This window comes from Lepisma saccharinum, chromosome 24, assembly GCF_977018435.1.
Source record: "Lepisma saccharinum chromosome 24, izLepSacc3.1, whole genome shotgun sequence".
Classification (NCBI taxonomy): domain Eukaryota; kingdom Metazoa; phylum Arthropoda; class Insecta; order Zygentoma; family Lepismatidae; genus Lepisma; species Lepisma saccharinum.
The window spans coordinates 36,455,786-36,482,283 of record NC_139252.1 but is presented as its reverse complement, the minus strand read 5'-3'; the positions used below and the strand labels follow the sequence as shown (position 1 = coordinate 36,482,283).

Sequence of the window (26,498 nt, the reverse complement as noted above, 5' to 3'; positions counted from 1 at the left end):
AGGTGGACTTCTGTGGACTCCGCACGAAACATGTGTGCACTCGTTCCACTGTCTCTTCCCCAGTCGACGGACGGCCAGTCTATTTCATAGGCGTAACTACGGGGTGTGCCGGGTATGCCGAGGCACACCCTAATGGGCTGCTTTATCAAAGAGAATTAAAGACAGATATTTCAATAAGAGAGAAAATAAGCGGCAGTTTGTAAGAATATGAAAATGTCATTACTTGGTACAAACGTGTGCATTATCGCTGATGAAACGAGTGTATATAGTTTTTCGATTTTGTGATGTCATTGGAGAAAGATATTTACTGCATTCTACTCTGTACTACAGCGCTTTTCTTCTATACCTGTCACAAGCTGCACGTGTGTGAGAGAGCTTTCTCCAAGCTTACCAAAGTTAAAACTAAATTAAGAGCAACTCAGAAGCAGGGTAGATTGGAAGCCCTGCTCTTGATATTTGTGGAACAGGAAAAAGCTTAGTCTATTGATGTAAATGAAGTTATTGATGAGTTTAAGAACATTGTACCTTTTGACAGACGTCTCTTCTTATAGATGATGTGTATTTTGATGTATTTGTTTGTAACATTTATGAACATTTTGTATGTGTGTAATTTCAATGCAATTTGATTTTTTCTACTACATATATTCAGAAATTTTCAACACTGTCATTTAGTGAATTTATATTCCTTTACAAACCTCAGTGCAGGTAAAGAGCCAAGTGTTTGTGTTGCAAAATATGCTATTAAAAAGGTACAATACCTCATTTTTTTCTTTGTGCACACCCAAATATAAAGTTCTAGCTATGCCTATGGTCTATTTTCGTTTACAGATGCAGCCCGAATCTCTGAAATGTTCATACCACTTACGAATTGCCTTCTCCGTAGGTGGCTCTCTGCGATATTTGGTACAGAAATGCAGTTGCACACTAATCACAGACTTGTTCACATGATAATCAAGCACACAGAAAGATCTCTGTTCTCCAGTCAACGCCATTTTCCTGCTCGCTGCTGACTCCTAGCGGTAGAAAGTGGAAACACTGCGTGGAAACTAAACTTTGAAAGTTAACCTTTCGAAGTGCATGTCTCACAATAACATGTTTATTAGATTTCACAGAATAAATTTCTGTAATCGGGTCCATCATTTTGACTTATCAAGTATGGACTAGCACATGTGTAAAATGACCCAAAATGATGCTAAGAAGAGAAGACTTCTTCATAGTGATTTCCTAATTTGTGTGATTTCAAAAAAAATAAACAAACTGCATTAATGTTTAAAAATGAAAAGCCACAGAGAACGAACTTAACCTAATCGAATAGGTGAGATTGTAAGAAACCAGCTTGTTGCAAACTTAAGATATGTATTTAACAAATGAATAAAGAAGTATTTTTTTATGTAGTTTTCATTAACTAATAGTTTGACAAAAAAAATAGCAAAACATTCTGAATAGATTGTACTTCTTGATAAAGTCATCCTTTTTATTCATTTTTTAAAACCTTTAACACAACCATTTCTAAAATGATTAATTCAGTATGGATTGATATTAAAATTATTCACACATTATTTTATTTCCACACAAATGTCCTAATAGTAAACTTCAATTATTAGTTTTATGTTAATAACTTGTCACCAATGAAAGCATGGCAAAAACAATGTGCATCGCATTAAGCAGCAAAAACAGTGGCGGCGATTGGGTTCCAAAACTGGGGGGTGGGGGGCAAGGTACCAAAACTGGGAGGGCAAGGACACTTTACTTTCCCTTGCTAAGGTTTAGCACAGTGCGGGGGCAAAAGTGACAAAAAGTAGGAAGGTGGGGGGGGGGGGCAATTCCTGCAAGAACACGTGCTGGAGCCGAGATTTGAAATACTCATGGAGCCACATAATTTCTTTCATTTGAACAATTCCAAAACGATGAAATATGAACAATATGTAAAATAAGCCTCTTCAAATATGTAAAATTAAGTATGTTTTCCTAAAATATTTAAACTTATGTATTAAAGGAAAAATACAAACGTAACTATTCGTAAAGATATTACAAAATTTCTATGAATTCCTCAAACTGAAAGTACTATTTATTTTCATATAAATCCTAGCCCTGATTATAACTTTGGGTGAACCTTCTACTGTTACTCGTCGACGCCTCGTTTTAACGCTACGAGCACTCGAAATAATTTTCCATCTTGGATGTATGCAATCATCTGATATAGCTTCAGGGTTGCCACTGTCATCTACTTTTTCTGTTGGGAAACATCGATATGGACACATTATCATGCCAGCAGAGAGCTTTAGTCAGGTGGTTTATCAGCTCATCGTTAAATCATCCACTTATTCATCTTCCATGCTGCATATCATCAATCATGTCTTTCGTTACGAAACGTTTTTCAAGTTTTGTCAAGAGGTGACATTTCATAGATCTAGTGGCGGTGATTGGGTTCCAAAACTGGGGGAGCAAGAACAGTTTACTTTTCCTTGATTTATAAGGTGGCAAAAAGTAGGGGGCAACTGCCCCCCCTAATCTCCGCCACTGCATAGGACTGGTTACAAAGTCTGTTGGTGGTGCACTAATAACTTTCTCGTTTTCCGACAGAAAATATGATTGTCGGTGGCAACCCTGAAAATGCAGCACATGATTCCGTACATACAGGGTGAAAAATGTCATATTTTCTACTATTCTTGAAAAACTTTAGGGCTGCTTAAGATATGTGTGGGTTGAGGAGGTTGTAAAAAAATTGGTGGATGGTTGTATGGTTTAGTAGAGCACTGGGGAATATTCTTTCACATTTAGGGTAAAGGAGGGTAAGGGTACGCGGGCGGCTAAGAGTACTATTGGCTTTTCCCAAAGGTTGGTAGCACTGATCGAGATAATTCTTCCACCACGCCAGTCGCTGGGAAAGTCTAGTGCAGCAGCACCACAGATATTCTTGCTCCCGCATTTTGTCTACGTATGATAGGTAAGTGAACATTTTTTTTGCTTTTCGTTATAAAATTTCGCATGTTAAACGTAAGGAATATGACCATGTAAGTATGGCAAATTCACGAAGTGCATGTAATACGAAGAACATGCCTTATTAGACAATGCACAGGTGAGGCAGACCTGTTTCTGTCTAAGCAGTGCACCCCTCTGGTGATTGAAATGAGAAGTAGTGTAGGTGGAGGGCAAGAGTTCGCATTTCCGTGCGTGCGTACTCTTGGGCAACAGTTTGTAATGAAAGATGTATGTAGGTTGTCTAAGGTGAGCATTGTACATACCTTGCAGGTAAACGAGTATGAAATGTTTAATCAGGGTGGCTACAGAGAAGCAGAAAGGAAATTCCCTGGCTTTTCCCGGTGTTCCAGGTCTGTCGCCATCCTGTTAATGTACACGTACATATGAAATCGTTACATATAATTGTGAGTAAAATTAAATGTAAATTGTATGAAAGATGTCTACGTGTCATACCATGTACGGTTAAGGAAGGTTTTTATTGCAGAGAACAAAGATGGAAAAGTATAAAAAGAAGACAGAGAGGAAATTGCAGTTTACAGAGGAAAACCCCCAGGAGGCAAAGAGAAGAGTAGCCCAAGGTGAAAGCAAGCGGCAAGTGGCGCGTACCATGGGAGTGAATGAGTGCACATTGAGGAAAAGATTGAAGCAGGTATCTAAGCCCTTTTTACGACATCAGTTCCTTCACATGCTCTTACTGCAGAGTCCGGTCAATTATATTTTTAATGAGATTTGATTCCAGGGAGGCTTGGCAGAACCCCAGATAACGAACCATCAACGTCAACGTCTACTAAACCTTGTCCTACTCCATCGGCGAATGCCAGTGTGTCTCAACCAGGGGAAGTGGGTCCGTCACCAATAGAAAACCCTGCACAGAAGACTCCTTCCGGATCTAGGAAAGGGGGGTCATCTGAAATTCTCTCGGGATCACCTTTTAAAAATAAGTTAGTGGATAGGCAGAGCACCAAGAAACAGCAACCCCTTCAGAAACTAACAAAAAAGCCATTAAAGATTGTGCAACGTCAACAAGATAACACACAGGCGGCTGCAGATGAAACCGAAACGATCTGCGCTGGGTGTGGAGAGTCCTTTGCTGACGACTGGGTTCAGTGTGGGGTGTGTCATGAGCAGTGGCGTATGCTGGTTTTAACTAGTGGGTAATCTCAGACACTTGATTCATCCACCCACTCCTGAAGTCTCCCTGCAAATTTACCTCAACATTCATACAGGATTTACGAATGTATGTGTGAAAAATGTTACCTTATTGTTGCGACCACTGTCGAATAATTGTTGTGATTGCACTTGCAGTTAATCTACGTTTAGAATTTCAAACAATAAAACAAGATAATATAATAAATCTATAAGAAAAAACCTGTAACAAAGAATATGAAAGGAATTCGGTAGTGAAATAAAAACCCTCAATATTAATTGAAGTGTAAAATTCAAGTTACCCCAGTACCCAGTTACTCGTTCATTCCTGATTTTTGTTTTTATACACGGAAGTTTGAGTTCAAGACCTGTGGTACAGTACAACAGTAAAAGAGATTCTACTGGCCTACCTACATTAACTATTTGCAATTTCTCCGGAAAAGATCCCGTTCCAAATATTTTCACACGAAAATATTATATTATATCCATTGCCTTTAACTTTAAACACAGCACTAGCACGAATACTAAACCACTAACAGCTAAACAAATATTAAATTCTCGAATCGCTACAACACGCATTCAATTCCCTGCGCCAATCTTCTATTGTGGTTCCTTACTGCTTGACAGAGACTTCATATTCCCTGCGATGCGCGAGGTTCTATAAGTTGGAATCATTGCGTTTTTTGTTTATATATTTTACATTCAAACATCTTTTATCATTATGATCATTATTAATCTAGAGAGGGGGAGAAGCAACTTAAATTACCTAATATATGTGTACGTATATATATAATTTATTTCCGATAGCTTCCCCTTTTAAAAAATTATTCATTTCTGTGAAAGAAATACTCTCACTGGTTTTGAAGGCTACAAAGAAAGTAATCACGCATTTTAAAATACAAAAATGAATAAAAGTAAGCATATAAATAGTTTAATTACTTCATTAATCGATTTATTAAATTGTTATTTGACGTCGCTTTTCTGCCACTTTTGGCTAATCACTACGAGTGATGACATGAAATTAATGAAGGGACATTTACAAAGAGCACCCATGCCCAGCCCGGTTTTCGAACCCTGGAGCTCTGACGTCGTAGGGAGCTGTGGCAACCATTCCGCCAGAGAGGTTGGTGTAATTTCTTGAATTTCTAGTTAAAATTTTAATTTATTTAATTACCGCCATCTTCAATATTAAAGCTTTTTTTTTTCCTATGACAATATCTGTTGAAATAGCAGATATCAGAAAGACAGAAGCAAATGTAAAATGAGAATTAACATAGAATTGGTTCGCAAATGTTGTTCACATTTCCCTGTTTCTCGAGCACTTTCAGATGTATTTTCTCTACTTTCCTTTTCAGTACGTAATTTGCGAACCCAGAATTCTGTTTCCTGAGAAATGTCCCTGTCGTAAACAACACAGCTCCTACGATACAAAGGCCACCGGGGAAGAATGGCAGAAGAGGGTGCTGCCAGCCGAGGGAACGGCAAAGGCTCTGGGGTGGAGAGTGCGACCGATGGACTCTCGCCAGAAGGAGCTTACCCTTGCCACGGAATAACCGCGCCTGAGAAGCAGTGTTTCCTTCCCCTCCCGTCAAGGGATTTAAAGGGAGCCGGTGGAATCTCACCCTGACGTCACCAGATTCCACCAGCTGGAGAAAGTGGCTGAAAGCCTCTCGGACATTCAGCGGCAAACGTTTGAAAAACATTCGCGCGCTGGAAGTAAAGAAATATGCGAATCAAAGATTGGTTCGGAAGAATATTTGGAAGAAATAAAAAACAACTTTTTTAAAAAATTATAGTCAGGTCATCTCCGATTACCTAGCTGACCCAGAGTATACGCCGCTGGTCATGAGTGGTGGCATGAACAGTGTTCTGATTACATTGGACATGGACCATATGTGTGTGATAATTGCTAATGCGTACTCTTGAACGACCTGTTTAGTACTCTTAGCCGCCTATGTGTCCAAGAGTACGCATGTGCTATCCTTTCATAAAATCTTTTCTGTAGTTTTTCCTTTTACAGTTACTTTCTTTGATTTCTGAGCAATTATTACTAAGGGGTTAATAAACATTGTGACAAACTTTCATGTGTATCTGTGATTTACCTTACTATTTACACGGCCTCAAACGTTAGGTGCGTACTCTTGACCTCCTTTACCCTACACAAATGAAACTCGCACCCAAATGCATTTTTTTCTTTCTTAGATGTTTCCTGGAAATAAGTAATCGAATAAAGGGATAAATGGGGGCGAAGTGGTGGTGTATTTAGTCAGAAGTTATTTGTATATTGTCATCCAACACAAAACCGAATTTCAGAACGAATGGCAGGATGTAGCACGAGGTACTGTACTGTCTATTCACAATTGCATGTAAATTTCAAAATGCATTTTCTCCTTTATACGGAACAACACCATCACCAAATTTTAATATGATGTAGTAGAAGACACGTGGATGCTCACAAAATCCGAAAATGAGCAAAAATCCGTTGGGTGATGATTTTTGCTGTTCAACACTGAATACATCAAAACACGGTCAAAAGTGTTACAAATGCCCATTTGTCCAAGTTTGACATTTATCTTCAAAATGATATCTACATTATCTTCCTAGCTTCAGTCTATCCCGAGATATATGCATTTGAAAATACTGTGTTTCGTCAGTAAGCTATTTTTAAAATTTCTTAATAATCGAACTAGTTTAATTTTATCCAAACACTTGTAAAGGGTTTCACATGATGCAACTCCTGAATGATTTGACGTAACCTGTGAATTTAACCGATATCGTTATCGTTCACGTTGTTTATAGCTTACACACTAGATGGTAGTACCAACCAGAGAAGTGTAGGAGGCTTGTAGTGTCATCTGTTGGTAGTGGAACTAACTTTTACAAGGTCTAGCATGTATTTTTCCTATGTCTTTACATGGAGGTCGATCAACGTGAAGGTTAGGTCAATGTTTCAATATCACACCAGTAGCGTACGCAGGATTTCATAAAGGTGGGGAGGTTATTTCTAAAACTTTCTCCAAATTTACATTACCATTGTTTATTATACTTTAATTAATTAATAATGCTCATAGTTAATTAATTAATAATACTTATAATTAATTAATTAGTATAATTACTACTAATAATACTACTAATGCAGCTGCTGTTACTACTAATATCACTACTATTATTACTAGAGATCTACATAAATATATTTATGAAAGCAATACAAAATAATTACTTTCTAGTCATTCGATTGTTAACAAATTCTAGGAGCATTTTCTTGTTTCTTTGCTACGAAATAACTGTCTAGTCAACGGTTATTTGTATACGATAGGTGAGACATCTTAAGTGTGAAGAAAATCCATAAAAACAAGCAAATATATTAAATTTATTGAAATAATCAAAATATGAAACTCATCCAAGGAGACGCGGTGGTCTAGTCTGACAACCTCGCGGGAGATCCGGGTTCGATTCCCGGAATTGGTTGGAACTTATCCAGCCTTGTCCACGCACCCAGCCTCATATCAATGGGTACCTGAGATCAAACCTGGGGGATAAAGGCTGCCGGAGCATGGTGCTGATCACATCACCCGCAAAATGGCCGAGATCGAGAATGTGTGGGGCCCCACCACACCACTACATGTGCCTTCATGGCACGGTGCTGTATGCACGGGGAAATTTACATTACATTTACATTACCTATGGAACTCACCCAGGATGATGATGAGGCGCGAGAATACATGTTGCTATATTCCACTGAGTCTATGTTTTCGTTCAAAAGTAAGTTTATAGACATTCCAACACATTTATCACTTCTAGGTGATTCACAAAGCACTTTTTCAACATTATTTAATGATGTCGATGTAGCCTCAGCATCACTTGAGAGTTCACAAGGGGATGCGAAATCAGTACCGGGATGAACGTTCGCAATAACGTCGGCACACTGCGACGAAGCAAGGAATTTACACAATTCTCGCGAGAGTCTCGCAAATTTCAACTTTGCGGTCGCTTAGACATATCGACGGATCCCAAACTACACTGTAAAGATTTATGAGAAACGCGACAATACCACTCTCAAAATCTACTATGCACGGGCACGATAATTCACATCTGGATTGTCTGGCTGTTCTTACCAACTAGAGTACTGCATTGGGTTACTTTCGCTCGAAAATACTCGATCGAATCTCCCACGCTCGAGCGTGATACCTTCTTCTTCTTTATTTTATGGCTCACACCGCGTTTGCAGTTTCTAGCCAAAGTTGCTGAGTTCAGGTTATATCACAGGTTATAAATATAGAATATCAAATCACTTCAATGGGACAATAATCGTACATTATATGCATGTGTGAAAATTCGTTCTGGTAGTTTCAGCCCATAATCATCTATTCATTTTCATATAGGGGTCATTCCATGTCAAATCATCCAGAATTTTGTGAAAATGTCACCCACCATCCCCGATTTTGATGAAATTCGGTATGCTTATAGAACTTTTCATGCTGATTACAAAAATGACAACTTTTTTTGAATTGGTCAAGGGGTTCAGAAGTTACGCGCTTTTTAAGATCTCCGTGTACGCCACATGCGGCTCCACTTTGAATGTCACGCATTAGGTTATAAACGATCGTATCTTCCCTCGGGTTTACCGTGGAAATTTCAAATTAGTTTTATTTTGTTCAGAATAGTATAAGCTTTCATTTAAATAACGTTTCAGATGAATGCATCAGTAAACATGCATTTTTATATATAGTTTTATGTATTTTTTTAGAAAAATAAATGACTAACTTCAAGAGCGAATTTCATGCAATGCCCCCCCTTCAATTTTCCCCTAATTTTATATGTAGGTAGCTCAGAGTGTGTACTAATGCCTGATGAAAAAATTGGGATGGGCGGTTCAGAGACAGGGTGATAAAAAATCATTTGCATAAAATTACATTAAAAGTAAATCTTATTAAAAATGCTTATGTATTTGGCACAAAACCTGAAGTACAATATGTTTCAAGTTACAATATTCAAAATTTTTGTTCACTGTGTGTGAATGTAAGCATAGGCGTAACCTGGCGGGGGCAAAGGGAAGCACTTGCCCCCTCCAAAATTTATAAGTTAAATATATTTTGTGATCCTCCTGGCACTTGAGGAACAAACGAATAAAGAGTAACAATTATGATTTTTCAAATGTTTTTATCAAATAATACTGAACAATATTTTTATGCGATGGAAAACTTTATGATTATCTCAACCCGAAGATAGTTTCCAAGTGACCCATTAAGATAGTACCTAAAAATTGTACTCTATGCATTGCCAAAATTTCATGTACTATAAATTGTGCCGTTCACATTTTAGATGGATATTTTGACCATTTCAAGCACACTAAAGTATTTGACTTATCACTAAGTACATATGTCCATCCATTTGTGTTGTTAATGTCCACTGGACACAGCATACTTTTTGGCCAGTAGTGGGAAGTTGATGGACCAAGTGGATGCAAGAATTTAATAGCTGCATCGTCATTTTCACGTGGACTTTTGAAGCAATCCTACAAACAAGTTTGAGTCATGCACACACATGTCAAACATAACTGTTTACTGTTGGAATTTGGAAAGCCACTTCTTTACAAAAGTCAAACCATACAGTTATACAAAACATATTACATCAGAACTTACTATTTTTGCTCTGACTGTTAAACAACTAGTGTTTCGAAGTAAATAGTTACAAAGTTACAAGTACAGTTACTTTTTATTAATTCTAACTGTAACTAGCTACTTTTAAAAATAAGTACCTGTAACGTTAACAACGGTAACAGAGTTACTTTTTGCAGTAGAGAAATAGCTAATTTGGACAATTCTGTTCCAGACTATAAAAATAAAATATGTACTTTCTCTGGATGCTACGTGAAAGGATTTTCTTTGAATTGCTGGCAAGGAAGCTATACTTTGTTGCATGCTAAATTTAGAACATCCATGCTTTACTGTAATTCATTTCTAATTGTATGTAAAAACTCCATTGTTTTTGGTCGACTGCTGCGTTCGTTTGGAATGTTGTTGTCCAGCTAGGAAAAAGTCATTGTCCAGGGAGTGAATCTTTCGATCTTGTTGAACTTGGAATGGAGGAGAAAGAAATAGGTGCATGTGGAATCTTCTTCTTCTTGACACCATATTCAAAATACCGTAGTCAGCATACAAATTATTTTTAATTATAATCGTTCAAGCAAAGCTGACTGTGTTTTCCATCATTTATTAGGAGTAATAATGTAAATATATGAATACATATTATGTACTAGAAACATAAGTAAAACACGGAAGTCTTCATGACCATTGATTTTGTGTAACGTTTACACAAATCAATGATCATGAACAGTACGTTACTGTTACCGTAACTGTAAAAGAAACTCAGTTACTTTCAAAGTACCAGTAACAATAACTGAGTAGCTTTTTTAATGATTGACTGTAACTCAGTTACTTGTAAAAAGTAACTTACGGAACCTGACGGTTCAAAATAGTGCATACTTTCTGGTACTGTTGTAATACTTTGCAATCGCTGACACATTGTACTGTGGGTTGTTGTCATTTCACCCTAGATGATTACTAAGAAATTTATGCCTTGAATACTATTTCTACATAATTGCCGTACTTGTTGCTTTCTTTACAAGTATTTTTACTGTTCCAATCATCCTGTCAGAAGGATATTTTTTGTGGTATGTGGCGAAAAAGCTCCATTTGAAAAAACTTCAATCAGCACAAATGTGTAGTATAAATTCTTACTTCATATTACGTATCCCCATGAAGAGTAGCCAAAAAAGAACTTCCATATTGAGATAAAATGCACAAAAAGAATGTTCTCGAAGAAAATTTGCTAAACTTGGGAATGTTAATAATAATTATATATATAATTATATAATATATAAAATTTTAAAAAATGAAGACTGTTGAAACTAACTTAGATACAGTGAAACCTCAATTTTACGTTTTCCAGGAGACCAAGCTGAAAAACTTAATACGCGGGAAAATGTAAAATCTTGGAAAATTTCTAACCAGACCATCAAGATTGAATGCAAAATGAAGGAAAATATAAAATCGAGGAACTTAAATCAGGGATCCACTGTAATTATTACTTGCAAATTTTAAATTAATCTATAAATTTTGGAGAGGGAAGAGCTTCCCTTTGCCCCCGCCAGGTTACGCCTATGCTTACATTCACACACAGTGAACAAAAATTTTGAATATTGTAACTTGAAACATATTGTACTTCAGGTTTTGTGCCAAATACATAAGCATTTTTAATAAGATTTACTTTTAATGTAATTTTATGCAAATGATTTTTTTATCACCCTGTCTCTGAACCGCCCATCCCAATTTTTTCATCAGGCATTAGTACACACTCTGAGCTACCTACATATAAAATTAGGGGAAAATTGAAGGGGGGGCATTGCATGAAATTCGCTCTTGAAGTTAGTCATTTATTTTTCTAAAAAAATACATAAAACTATATATAAAAATGCATGTTTACTGATGCATTCATCTGAAACGTTATTTAAATGAAAGCTTATACTATTCTGAACAAAATAAAACTAATTTGAAGTTTCCACGGCAAACCCGAGGGAAGATACGATTGTTTATAACCTAATGCGTGTCATTCAAAGTGGAGCCGCATGTGGCGTACACGGAGATCTTAAAAAGCGCGTAACTTCTGAACCCCTTGACCAATTCAAAAAAAGTTGTCATTTTTGTAATCAGCATGAAAAGTTCTATAAGCATACCGAATTTCATCAAAATCGGGGATGGTGGGTGACATGGCCTGGATGAATTGACTTGGAATGACCCATATTGTTATGTATTGGTAAGATAGACTAAACTACATCTTAACATGGAGATGATGACTATGGTCACTTTAGTTTCAATTTCACTGCGTCTTTCACTTCACGATCCTTATTTAAAGGCCCGCTACTACAGACAAATTACGTTTACACGGAAACTACTGGGCTTCGAGCGTGTACCGATCGTTTGAATGTTCGAGCGTTATTCGCCCGAGCAAAGAAACTGTCCATTCCGTAAGCCATCTAGCGTCATCGGTGCGAACTACGATCGAGCAAAAAGGTCTCGATTCAGCACTTTATTACCAACAAAACTTTTCACAATAGTTAAGCTTATTGTAGTTCGAATTCAGAAATTCAAACGTACCGCGTAAACAATGGGAAGGCGGACTGGTGATTGTGTATTCTTGTTGGACTAGCATTTGTCTTCATCAGAAGCTTAAAACGAACCAAGAACCAAGAAAAAATACAATATCGTTGAACATTGTAGCAGCTGATATACGAAACAACTTTCTTCATTTAAATCATAGTTTCCCTCATATTTAATTTTTAAGAATTCGTGTTTATTTTCAACGCATTCACTATTAAAGACGCGTGTATTTGGAATGTTGTGCTTTTCTCCATGCTGCATGGAATAATAATTCAAATTATTATTATTAGTATTATTATTATTATTATTATTATTACTGTTGCAGATCTTTGACTGTGGTAATTAGCCATTTTTTTCCTACCGCATTATCCATATTTCAAAAGCTCAAGGTGGGTTTAAACCCGGTTCCCCCCCCTTGCGTACGCCACTGTATCACACACACACACACACAAACAGTCTCATCTCGAATTTGACTCGTCTCGATATCAAAGTCTGGCCGTACTTGTCCAAGTGAAAATGGCAAATTCAACTTTCAGTGATGCATTGTGTTCTTTTGCAGCTTACCTCTATTCGTCAGAACATCCGGACAACACACTCCTTTCTCGCCATCCTTCAGTTCACAATTATTTCCTTCTTGCTCCTTATCCTTCTGTTCCTGATAGAACAAGGAACACCCGACGTGTGACTTGCAAGAGCCTTGCTGGCCGTCGCTTGTTGTGCACAGAGTAGAACTCCCTCCTTCCGAATCCCTGGCCTCACTGGGAAACACAAATCCCTGTCGTCGAACTCTTGATAAGATGTCTTCGGCCCAACAATTGCCAGACAAGATTAGAGCTATGATCCACAGCCAATGCACCATGGTTAAACGGACAAGAAGCTGAAATTAAGAAGAAATGTTTGATTGTAATTCTGTACATGAACCTTATTTTGCATTGAGAAGAGAAGTTCAAGAGGCGTTTCCTGGAAACAAAGAAGCATCGACTAGTTATTCTTACCTTATTTATTTTACCCGGTTTTTTCTTTCTTGTACAATCTTTCTGGATTCTCACCTTCCTTTCTCAATATGTTTCCACTTGCTTATCCTATGATGGCGCAGTGGTAGCGTCGTCGCCTTTTAATCAAGGGGTCCCGGGTTAGATTCCCGGTGGAGGCACATAGTGGTTCGGATTCCACTTTAAACTTTAGGTCCAGTCCCGATTAGCCTTACTGTGCATAAAGTGGACTTAAAGAACCAAATCAATCAAACCACTTGCTTATCTACTCTCAAGTAGATTGTATCGTTTACTGTCTTCTGTTTTGTATATTGATTGATTGATGTAGCTTATTTTACTTTGCGTTTTGTGCTTCTTGGCTAATTCGCGTAGATGGGGATGAGTGATGAAATGATGAAATTGATGAATGGACATTCACAAACAACCAAGTCCGAGCGGGATTCAAACCCGGGACCCTTGTCGTCGCAGCGCGATATGCTAACCACTCGGCCACAGGGTCCAGCATTCTGTTTTTTTTTTACTCCTTCAACACATATCTCTCTCTCTCTCTCTCTCTCTCTCTCTCTCTCTCTCTCTCTCTCTCTCTCTGTCTTTCTCTCATACTATATTTCTCTTCAGATTCCACTTTAAACTGTAGGTCCAGTCCCGATTAGCCTTTCTGTGCATAAAGTGGACTTAAAGCACTAAATCAATCAAACCACTTGCTTATCTACTCTCATGTCGATTACATCTTTTACTGTCTATTGTCTTCTGTTTTGTTTACTCCTTCAACACATCTCCCTCTCTATCTCTCTCTCTCTCTCTCTCTCTCATACTATATTTCTCTCACTATCTGTCCTAGTTTATATATTTTCTTTTCTCCCTCAACCTTATGACTTATTTTATTCATTTTCTTTCACTCGCTATTCTTCTCCTTATCCCTCTTTATTTTTACTTACTCTCACTTATATCGCTTCTTTTATTTTTATTTTCTTTTAATTCGTTTCTCTTTCCTCATTCAGTATTTCTCTCTCTATCAATTCTTTTCCCCCACTCGTTCTTTTCATATCCATTCTTTATTTTATTTCTTTCCCTCTCTATCTCTTGAAATATTTATATTTTACGATGATCTATAAACACGCTGTCGTACGATTTTCAATACATATTCCATTTACAAACAAGATTAGTAAGTTTTGGTTTTGCTTCCTACTTTTCGAATATTTTCTGTTGGCATCCACGTTCTCAAGTCCATATTTTTATTATATTACGTGGCTTTTCTTCACTTTCTTGCTAATCGCGACGATTAGATGAATGGTGATTTTTACGATGTTGATCAAAGGACAAACCAAGAAAAGACACCCATGTCCGGAACAGGAATCGAACCCGGAACCTATACGGTTGGCTGCACATGCGTCAATTGTGGGAAAAAGGACAGCTTGCTCTGCGACGACATTCATGAGCATTTCTACATTCTAATTTCATCATATAGGAGAAGTATTTATTTTACACGAGAGCGCTGAACTAATCTTATATTACATTTCTTGGATCTGAAGTGACGCATGCATCAATTGTGGGAAAAGAATTATTACTTTCTTTCACTTCAGATCCAAGAATTGTAATATAAGCTTAGTTCAGCGCTCTCGTGTAAAATAAATACTTCTCCTATATGAAGAAATTAGAATGTAGAAATGCTCATGAATGTCGTCGCAGAGCAAGCTGTCATTTTCCCCACAATTAACGCATGCGCAACATGCACCGCATGCGTTCACAAGACGCATCTGGGTTGTTACGCGCTAAAAAATTAACTAACTCAACTGAACTAAGCAACGCAACAACGCAGAATCTCTCCCCGTGACACCTGTCACGCGAATTAAACATGACATGAATTATAATACGGTCAGGATAAGTGCCTACAGTCGGAGTTACCGAGAATAAACCTAGGAGGATTTGATTTCATGCACCTGAAATGACGTTACATAGTACTACGGTGGATCTGAATATACACATACCGTGCGTCCATTTCGATCTGCAGCCGAGAGATCGGGAGAAACGTGGCGGGCGGCGCTGAGGGAGGTGCCGACATTTGCGGCCTGTAATGCCCGCATATTTTTATGGACATATGCAGACATTTATATAAATATTGCAAAACTAGCACTAACCTGTGTTATAAGAGTTGTTCAAAGTGATGTCCACCTACATTCACACATTCCTGGCATCGTTTGATGAAATTTTGATTCACACGCAAAAGTTCTTCTTCCGTAATTCTTCCTAGTTCTGCCCTTATATTGTCTTTTAGTTCGTCGATGCTATGAGGGTTATTTCGGTAGACTCTATTTTTCAAGGTTCCCCACAAATAATAGTCACATACGGTAAGATCTGGCGAACGTGAAGGCCATAAACCTCTTGAAATTATTCTGTCATCAAACACCTCCCTTAAACGTCCAAAGAATCAGCGGCGGTATGGGCTGTGGCCGAATCTTGTTGAAAATACCCATATTGTCTCTCATTATCTGATAACAACTGAAAAAACGGCGCGAGTATTTGTGTGCGGTACCTCTCTGAATTTATTGTGTCTTCAAAAAATATAGGCCCTATTATTCTTTTGGCACTTACAGCACACCACACACCAATTTTTGCATCGTGTAACGGAACTTCGTGTATTATTCGGGGATTTTCAGTGCTCCAGTATCTATTGTTCTGTCAACAAACATGACCACGCAAGTGAAACCATGCCTCATCCGAAAAAATTATTAACTGTGGATCAACAATACCATCTACAATATTCTGCAAAACCCAATTACAGAAATTTACTCTACTTACGTTGTCAGGGGGCCTTAATTCTTGCACTATAGAAACTCTGAACGGTTTTAATTTTAGTAGCTTAGTGGCTGTATGTGCTGATGATTTTGACACGCCCATCTCCTGTGAAACACGGCGTAGAGGTTTGTTTGGAGAACGTTCTAACGCTGCACCAATTTCATCGAGTTTTGCTTCGGTTAGAATCCGTCGTTTTTGCTTAGGTGTTTTAAAATTTAACGATCCAGTTTCTCGTAATTTAAGGACAAGACGTCTAACCGTATATCTATGTGGAGGTGAAACGCCTGGGAATTTCTGTACAAATTGCCTACACACGTCTCGACACGAGTCTGTTTTCACGTAAGTGTCATACATAAAAATTCTTTGTTCTAACGTGAACCTTGCGGCTGGCATTCCAAACGTCTGACTGACACAACACACATACACACTGCAATAACACAAACAAGTAACGGCAAGTAACCAAGAATAACACTCTTACGCACAGTACGAAATTAACACGCTCTTGGTTTACATCTGCCTGCCACTATATTCACAGCTCTGTAGTCGCGAAGGAACAAAAAACTTGAGCTAGGAGATTTCGGATTGCAAGGTAGCTCACGAACACCATTAGCTTTTAACGGTTCGTCTGCAGCGTAATCTTGATACAGTGTTGCACATTCGAAACCTCCAAACGATCCCCATCGACACAAAACTCTTTCAAGGATATAAACTTAAGCAGGACGTTACTGGTCAAAACTATGATTAAAATGTTTTACAGAGTATTATCTGTGGCTCTTAATATAATTTCTAAAGCGTATTTATTTGTGTATATAAGGGTGGAACTTGGAAGAATTACAGAAGAACTTTTGCGTGTTATAACACAGGTTAGTGCTCGTTTTGCAAGATGTCCACAAAAATAAGCGGGCATTACAGGCCTCAAATGTCGGCATCTCCGTCAGCGCCGCCCGCCACGTTTCTCCCGATCTCTCGGCTGCAGATCGAAATGGACGCACTGTATATTAAAGCACAGATAAATAAACAACATCTTGCCCTCTTTCATTCGATCTCTCATTCATACACACATTCCATGGCACATTGAGACAATATGACAATTACAAAGGTTAGATTAATTAATACTTTGACTATACTCATGCTATTTCTTGGCTACATTGCCTTTTACAATTTATCGTTTAGGGTTTTAAGTATAAAGTGAGTAATTGTTCTTTGTGCGAACGCTTTTAGCTTTTCAGAAGGTACAAATATATTTCAATGAACTATTGTTTAGCTGTAAACATAAACTCTGATCTATAACATTGATTGTCCGCCGAAATAACAATGTCTAGGTATGCCATAGCACTGATTTAAGTTATGCAATGATTTGATTTACGCAGATTCGCGGTAGATTGGCGTCATCTCTCTCACACACGCACATGGTTGGATCTTACCTTCGCTGCATTCCCTCTGACCTGGGTAGGGTGAAAGTGGTCATACAGTTTTGGAAGACGCCCACACTCCAGCGTCGTACTTCGCTGTTATCCTGGTTGGCGAAAATGGATCTCCCGGCAGTTCCGTCTGGCATCATCGGATCCTGGCTTCACTCGTTCACTTCTCGCGGTTTCCCATGGACACACATGGATATTAAATGTTATTAACTTCTGCTAACTTAGGACGTTGTTTCGGACGACTGACACAGGTGGACGTGTCTGGCGTTATTCTCACATACCACACGTATGTGCACGAATGCGTTGACGGCGAGGGGGAAACGACCCCCTGGTTCTACTCTGCTCTACTCCATGGCTCTAAAACACTCACTCCAGGAAAACACAAATCCAGACCTCGGGTTGGATTGCGACTCGCAGCTAGGTCGCGCGTAGCTCACACTCCGGTGTCGATTCTAAGCAAAACTGTTTTCTCGCTATTCCGAATCATCCCTTTTATTCAAGATTTGAACGAGGTGACGCTATAGTCTCTGTGTTCAGGTGTCAATTTATTGTTTCTGGTGCTTTGACCGTTGTCCTCCTATCCTTGTCAACGCTCACTCCGGTCCTTAACCTCTGGTAGTAGCCCCTCGCGCAGAGATTAGGCTAAATCCTCCGCTATTGTGTCAGACACGGACAGAGAGGGCCATCTCACCAGGATACCGTCTCCCATTGTATCCAGCGATGGATCTTTAATAATTCATAACTCCCGTAGTTCTGTTCTGATTAGGCTCAAATCTCGGAATCAGTACTTTCGTGATGTGGTCTTCCGCTGGTTACTACTCATCCAATTCGGTCCATTGGTCTAGAAGTTGCTCTTTTCCTGCTATTCCCCATATGAATGCATGTAAATCCGAATTCGGGCGAAAAACGGTGGTTGAGCAAGTTAGCATTGGCCAAGGCAGTCGCTAGACACCTTTATTCGCGACGGATTTTAATATTACCAATTGTAATTAATTCTTAATAACGGGCAATTAGATTAATTACCTGTTACACAATATTTGACCGTTATAGGGTTGGCGAGATCTTGCATCAGTGTTCAACGCCAGCCACCAAGGCGACATAACAAGAAATCGAGAAATTTTGAGAAACAAAAGGAAGTAGTCATGGGTGTCCCCTCCTCCCCCGGAAAATGAAAGTCAACCAAAAATTACATATTTCACACATATAATTTAATTTCAGCCACAATAATGTGTGTTAATTATTCTACGAACATGATAAATTCAAATTTAAGCAATATTTTTTTATGGATGAACACTATTATTCGGGAAAATATGCCATGTTGGCCCCCCCTGGAAAAAGATACCTTCCTTGCCCCTCCCTGGAAAAAATCCTGCGGACGTCCATGGAAGTAGTGGGTAACCTACAGAAGAGTTAGTGGAAACAGAAGCTGATAGTTAAGGAAGGAAGAAAAGTAGAGAATAGACTATAAGAGAGAGAGGGGGGAAGAAGAAAAATAAGAAAAGTCAAAAGACAGAAAAGATAAAACAAAAAAGAAACAGAGGGGGAGAGTAAAAATAGGGGAGAGACGTAAAGAGTGGAATATACTATTCTAGAAAGAACAGGAAAGCTCTCTGGTAATGTCGCCGAATTTTCACCCCAAGCGATTGAAGGATTGTTGGTAATGCAACCAGCTGCATGCCTGGCAATCCATCTCCTGTGTTGCCAAAATACACTGCATTCTCTTTATTCAGTGACTAGTATTTCTACCATCATTAAGAGAGGTATCCATTTTGAATAAACCTCCTCACCCTCAAGGAATTCCTTCCCGGTCACCATCACGCGCTCTCACCCTCACAAGTATTACGGAGGGTGAGGTGTCACTTGCCAGTTTCGATGACACAATGAGAGTTGCAAGGAGGAATGGTTTCTCGGAATCGACGAGAGATGGCAGCACGCAATATAAAGAGGAGCAAAGGAAATTATAAAAACTTAGAGCGGAGAAGATGGATTATATATATTATAGTAAATTGAGAAATATATAAAAGAAGAGTTCAAATACTATAAAAGAAGTAAATAGAATGTTGTATATAGTAAAGTAAAATAATTAAGAATATGGCCGCATATGAAACGTTTAGGAAAGTTATTAAGTAAGCGCACGAATTCAGAAATCTATCTCCTTTTGATTCTCTGGCGAGGAGAACGTCGCCATGTTTTGGTTGCTTGTCCCCGGTGGCGCTGTTGTCAAATTAGACGCCCCGAAGCACTTTACGGTTGCGCTCTTTATTAATCGCACTGGGCCATTGGCAGCGCTTGTTATTAGCGATCCTGGTTATTTCCCTTGGTTGTTGTTTTAGGAGGAGGCGCTATTGTCAGATTAGACGCTCCTAAAAATCCTCTATAGCTTTGGTTCAATTCTCTACAAGGAATGCAGCATAATAATTTGTCTATATTATTGAGAAGAGATATGGTAAAGAGAAATATTTGCGATAAATGAGAGAATAAGACTTTTTCCAGTGGCAAAGAAGAATAGAAGAAATAAGAATTTGCTGCGGAAGGAATAAATAGAAGAATGTATCAAGAATATAAGAATATCTCGTCGGAATAGAGAAGATAATAAGGATTGCTGCTGAAAGAAGAAATAAGAATTGATATGAATAGAGAAAAATAAGAAACAGCTATGAATAAAAGGGGATGACTATTTTTTGTAAATAAAAGAAAGAGATTGTCATAGAAGGTAGAAAAAAGAAAAAGAAGATTATCCTTTTATCAAAGAAGAAGAAGCCCTTTCGATAATCAAAGAAGAAGAAGCCTTTTAAAAGAAGAAGAAGCCTTTTAAAAGAAGAAGAAGCCTTTTGATGATAAAAGAAGAAGATGCCTTTTCGATAATCAAAGAAGAAGAAGCCTTTTCGATAATCAAAGAAGAAGAAGCCTTTTGAAAATAAAAGAAGAAGAAGCCTTTTTCCTATAGAAGAAATAGATACAAGAAAAGAATACCTTTTCGATATATATATATATTTTTTCTCTGTATTTTGTATTGTTATCAGAATATAGATCCGCATTTTACTATATCATCTTGGCTATAAAACGCTTTTTTATTTGGAATTCTCGAATAAAGAACCTATCCCCCTGAGATTAAGATATCTGTAGCCGTGGTAAATAACATCTTAGTATGCACCCCCAAGGGGCGTAGCAGAGGTTGAAGTCTACCTCATCAGGGTCGCCCTCCGGATTGTAAACACGTCTGAGCATGAAGGGGAGGGCCGTATACAGCGAAAGCAGAAATGGATTTGAGCCTATGCATTAGTATGGCTTTAGTTAACGTTGATGAATGTTTTGACAAAGAAGCGAAATTATGGCGACGTGGGAACACTCTGGCACAAGCGGTCTTTCTCTTCTTGGGACGACAGTAGGTAGGTAGATTAGGAAAGATTAAAATTATAAAGCAAGACTTGAGATTTGTAAACAAATAAGTACAACATTATCATTTCATTTGAATGCATGTTTGTAGATATAATACGTGGGTTGAAAATTTAATAGTGGCAACACTGTTGTATATACACCATGAAACGGTGCTTCTAACTTATACCATATGTTAGTTTGATACCTAAGCTATCTCCCAGTAAATCGACTCTTCATTCCAACACTAGGCGCATGCGCAGTGACGAGATGAATAGAGAGTCGTTGGAGTTGGCGGTCTAAAGTTGTGTAGTTAGAACCCCACTAAAGTGAAAGTTCTGGCGATTCTCACCGTACCTCCAGGTCCAGAACAGAACGTCAATCCGCAGTATTACTGTATATTTTTGGAATATAACCTACGACCTGCGTTGCGAAACAAGAGGGGACACTTTCTGCTGAATACTCCCGTCATTTTGCAGGACAATGCTCGGGCGCATGTAGCGCTCAACCTGTGGCTGATGTTAGCTCGATGGGGCTTTAATTTGATCCCTAAGATGAAGGTTTCGAACTGTTCCAGAGATTCTTCAGGCAATAGGCCGCTCCATTCAAATGAACAGAACAGGCACTGCTTCAAAAACACTACGACTTCCACATCGCTGGCAACAGTTGTACACAATGCTGATGACTACATCGAACGGCTGTAAAAGTTTCACAGAGGAATCTATTTTGTATCATTTGAGAATAAATAGTTGCCACAATTAAATTTCCAACCCACGTATATGCCAAGAACATTCTTGTTTTATTGAGTTAAACATTTAATCTCTTTACACCCATGTGGGCGTTTATGATTAGGTAATGAACTCAAGGTTACTCACATCATAAAAGTTGTTACCCAATCGTCTCGAACAATCATATGTGTGCATCGACAATAAAGGTGAGGGTGGGTGCTAAGGCTTGGAAAAACAGGTTCCTACACTGTCCTTGACAATGATGGGTTTTTTCACCCTTACCGAACACCACCGACCAGGAAATCCTGGTTTCATGACCGGTCAAAGGAATTACTACCTGTCTCGAACAGGTCGCAGACATTGGCGATTCATGAAGCTTCCGTGTAACTTTTGCTAACAGACAATTTTTCCAAATAATACAAATTTCTTGTAAGAGTCGCATATTGTCGCTGTCCTCGGCAAAGTTAAATCCATTTCATTCTCAGATAGGCTAATCGGGACTGGACCTACAGGTTATAGTGGGAACTGAATCTCTGTGACATGTGCTTTGCTGGGGGTGGCACCGAGACAGAAGTGACCTTGTAAAAATCGAGATGAGACCGAGACTATATGTACGAGAATTTCGGTCCTCTTCGAGACTTTGATTTATATTCTTTAAGTATTATAAAGCAACGTAAAATTTAACACATTTTCAATGCAACATTTCAATTTGTATAATTTATTTTTACTCTAATATTTTAATTTCCTTATTGGATGTAGGATGCAACATGCACCGATTTTACTAAGGCATTTGACAAAATTGATCATGACATATTACTACAGAAAATTGCTTCATTCAATATTTCACTTAATACCTTAATTATTATTATTATTATTATTATTATTAATCGTGCTTCACATTTGGAAATGCATGTTACTTCTCTCTTCATAAACTTTTGTCTTCTCGTTTAATATCTAAGAAACTAAAAGTTAAAATATACAAAACAGTAATTTTGCCTTTAGTATTATATAGATGTGAAACTTGGTCCCTTACATTGAAAGAGGAACATAAATTGAGAGTATTTGAAAATAAGATCCTTAGGAAAATATTTGGACCTAAAAGGGATGAGGAGACAGGTGAGTGGAGAAGGTTACATGTCCAGATATTATTAGAATAATTAAATCAAGAAGACTTAGGTGGGCAGGCCATGTGGCACGAATGGGAGAGGAAAGAGGAGTTTACAGGATTCTTGTTGGGAAACCTGATGGTAAGAGACTGTAGGAAGACCAAGACGAAGATGGAGGGACAACGTTGAGATGGACCTAAGGGAAATCGGTAGGGATGGAAAAGAGTATATAGAACTTGCCCAAGATAGGGAAAGATGGAAGGCCTGTGTTGCTGCAGCCATGAACCTTCGGGTTTAAGAAGGCTAGGGAGTTACTTAGTTAGTTAGCTTCATATTTGGCCGATCGAACGCAAATGTGGTAGTGTACAGAAAAATCAGTCAGTCTCTTTACACCACATTGTAGTGTTCCACAATGGCTAATCTTGGAACGCTTAGTAGAAAAGGGGGCCCGAAGCTTAGGTCACTATTCATCCAGGGCGGTGTTCAATGTTTTCTTTCTTTATAACGACAACAAAGACAGAATGTGTGACGGAAATTTTACAGTTGAAAGATGTAAGGAGAGAAGGAAAACATACAACGTATTACTCGTTACATTTGAAACTACGAATCTTTAAACATAACCTATATTATTTTTAAACGAGTTTTTTCCTTGTTTTCTCATTTCAAAAATTGTAGAATGTAAATATCACAAACCATGGCATAAGAAGAAAATATCCAAGACTGCATGTAAAAATGTCCATGCTTGTTAGTGCGGGAGCAGGGGGGGACAAACCACAATACTGCCCTAGGGCGCCAAAGTATCTAGCTCTGCGCTTTTTTTTTTTTACTTATCAACGACTTACTTAACTTATCGAGTTGCATACAAAATTATCAAAAGTTGCTTTTCGCCTACATCTTACGCTACACTATGAAATAACATTCTATGAGGACTGCTTGAAGGTAGAGGAAGATATAAATTAGTTACTGCAATAGTACTTACTAACGAGTAACAAAATTAAAGAATTTCTTTACGGCCATTCTTCTTTACGTTTTCGCATGGACGTAACAGGGGTGTAAGGGATGACAAGCTCTAATTTTAACCTCTCTTCCATTGTTGCATTTTGTAGACTAGCGAGGGTCCGGCGCCTGGACTCACAGTGGGACTTTTGTTCTTGATTTCATGTGATTTGACTTTTGTTATTTATCGTCGCCTTTCGGCCACTTTTGTCTAATCGCGACGATGAGGACGAGTTATGATATAATGAAATTGATGAAGAGACACTAACAAAGAACACGCATGTCCAGGCCTGGGTTCGAACCTGGGACCACTGACGTAGCACCTTGTGTTAACCACTACACCACGGAGGTCGGCTTGTGTTGTGCTCGTGTCTTCATCCATTTCATCATATCACTATTCATCCCCACCTTTGCCTTTAGCAAAGTAAAATAAATCATTCAATAATGGTAGGAAGAGTTATTAACAAAATTATGTTTCTTTTTAAATGAGAAGAAAGGAACATTTTAATCTTCATTAACTTTCCGAGCACTGTAATCAAGGGATCCCGGTGGAAGCATATGGTGACGATTCCACCTTATCGCACTACAACGCCAGGGGTCCCGGGTTCGAATCCTGGCCTGGGCATGGATGTTTGTGTCTATTCATCAATTTCATCATATCATCACTCATCCCCATCTTCACAAATCAGCCAAAAGTGGCACAAGAAGCGAAGTAAAATAAAGCAAATAAAAAAAAACGATTCCACTTTAAACTGTAGGTTCAGTCCTGATTAGTCTATCTGTGCATAAAGTAGACTTTAATCAAGAATTCAAACCCAAATTGTTGTTTTAAGTCCACTTTATGCACAGATAGGCTAATCAGGACTGAACCTACAGTTTAAGGTGGAATCACCACCATGTGCTTGCACCGGGTATCGAACTCGGACCTCTTGATTACAAGGCGATGACGGGTACACTGTCTAAACACTGCAACTGTGAGAGCTTAGTTGTCAGACAAACTAAAAAATAACACTTAAGAAAACACCAGCAAACCTAACCTGTAGAAAAGTGTAGAGAAATTCCAACACTCACCTTTCAGTACGAAACGGAACTGTCACTACAAATATCTTGCAGCAAACTATACACAAGAAAACAATCCTTTGAACAACACCGTTGTCTTGGGAAACATATTGGTACTGACAAGCCCGGCTTGTAGTGTGTATTCTTTTCGCAAGTCAGTTCGTGACGTCATCTTTCGGAGTTCCCCTATGGATGACCTTCCCATCACTTTCTCATCCAAACTTGTTTGTAAGACAAAACAGAAATAAAAAAAAGTCTTCTTAGGGAGGTGTGGCAAAAGAGGATGCAAGAGGCAGAGCAATTATTTTCAAGGTCACTGCAGGGGATTGTGGTTTCTTGCAGTTGTTCAGGAGAAGACGCTTTGTGAGTTAAGTTTTATGGATGTTTCTTCTCTCGTTTTGTATTTTTATTGTGAGTGATGGATTGGTTGCTTGATTTGTTTTATTTTACTTTGTTTTTCTGCCACTATTGGCTAATCGCGAAGATGAGGATGAAAGGAGATGAAATGAGTAAAGCGACAAGCACAAGCACAAATCTCACAGATGATTATACTGGCTGTGCAGTGTTGCCAACCACTTTTCGGCAATGTCCCTACAGACGTAGTCAAAATGTCCCTACAACTGACCAAATGTCCCTACGTCAAGTAAAGCGACTGAAAAGACAACACCTCATGTGCATGCAAAACAGAAAATAAAATATACACATTTGCTTACCAAGTCTTTCTACTCGATGTTTCCACAATTTATGAATAACGTTGAGTCGTTTACTGTTGATTATGTTATTTGAAGTCATACATGCTGCTGCTGTGAAGAGATAGATGTTGGTTGGTGATGCTGTATTTCCTGCAGTCTTCTTAACAGTGGCGTACGCAAGGGGGGGGTTACCGGGTTTAAACCCCCCTTGAGCTTTTGAAATATTATGGAAAATGCTGTAGCAAAAAAAATAAAAATGGCTAATTTATGACAGTCAGAAATAAAAATAGTAATAATAATAATAATAACAATACTAATAATAATTATTTGAATTATTATTCCCATGCAGCATGGAGAAAAGCACAACATTTCAAACACACGCATCTGTAATAGTGAATGCCTTGAAAATAAACACAAATTCTTGAAAATTAAAAAATGAGGGCAACTATGATTTAAAAGAAAAAAGTTGTTTTGTACATCAGCTGCAACAATGTTCAAAGAACATGCATTTTGTTTCTGTGAACAATGAGCTTTAACTAAATAAAGTTCTTGGTTCGTTGTAAGCTGCTAATGTAGACAAATGCTAGGCCTACAAGAACACACGATCACCAGTCCACCTTCCCATTGTTTGCGCGGTACATTTGAATTTCTGAATTCGAACTACAATAAGCTTAACTATTGTGAAATGTTTTGTTGGTAAGAACAACGAGACAACCAGGTGTGAATTATAGTAAACGTGCATAGTAGATTTTGAGAGCGGTATTGGCGTGTTTCTCTTACAGAGTATTTTAGAATCCGTCGATATGTCTAAACAATCTAAGCGGCCGCAAAGTTCAATAATGTTGAAGAAGTGCTTTGTGAATCACCTAGAAGTGATGAATGTGTTGGAATGTCTATAAACGTACTTTTGAACAAAAACATACATTCAGTGGAGTGGAATTTAGCAACATGTATTCTCCTGCCTCATCATCATCCTGGGTGAGTTCCCATAGGTAAAGGTAATGTAAATTCCCCCATGCAAATAGCTCCGTGTCATGAAAGCACGT

At 38.3% G+C, this 26,498-nt stretch overlaps 2 protein-coding genes across 2 annotated transcripts in view; one reads left to right on the top strand and one right to left on the bottom strand.

Annotated features, from left to right (window-relative positions):
- Window positions 1-24,944, bottom strand: part of LOC145978323 (peroxidase-like) — a 64,467-nt gene extending 39,523 nt beyond the window's left edge. Inside the window, exons 1-2 of the mRNA XM_083110881.1 lie at window positions 24,773-24,944; window positions 12,852-13,164 (exon numbers count right to left, since the gene is read on the bottom strand). Of these exons, the coding sequence (XP_082967007.1) occupies window positions 12,852-13,146 (295 nt within the window). The 5' untranslated portion in view covers window positions 13,147-13,164; window positions 24,773-24,944. The remainder of the gene's footprint in view (window positions 1-12,851; window positions 13,165-24,772) is intronic.
- LOC145978403 (uncharacterized) lies at window positions 3,476-5,900 on the top strand. The gene is made up of 2 exons (XM_083111022.1): window positions 3,476-3,631; window positions 5,484-5,900. Exons 1-2 carry the CDS (start codon window positions 3,476-3,478, stop codon window positions 5,679-5,681), a joined length of 354 nt encoding a protein of 117 aa, XP_082967148.1. The 3' UTR covers window positions 5,682-5,900.
- Window positions 24,945-26,498: the final 1,554 nt, after the last annotated feature.

What these genes read in the sequence shown, in the direction of transcription:
- LOC145978403 (XM_083111022.1), top strand. Translation starts at nt 3,476, where the DNA reads ATGGAAAAGTATAAAAAGAAGACAGAGAGGAAATTGCAGTTTACAGAG. An exon ending in TGAGGAAAAGATTGAAGCAG is followed by an intron (nt 3,632 to 5,483) that starts GTATCTAAGCCC and finishes TTTCCTTTTCAG; the next exon opens with TACGTAATTTGCGAACCCAG.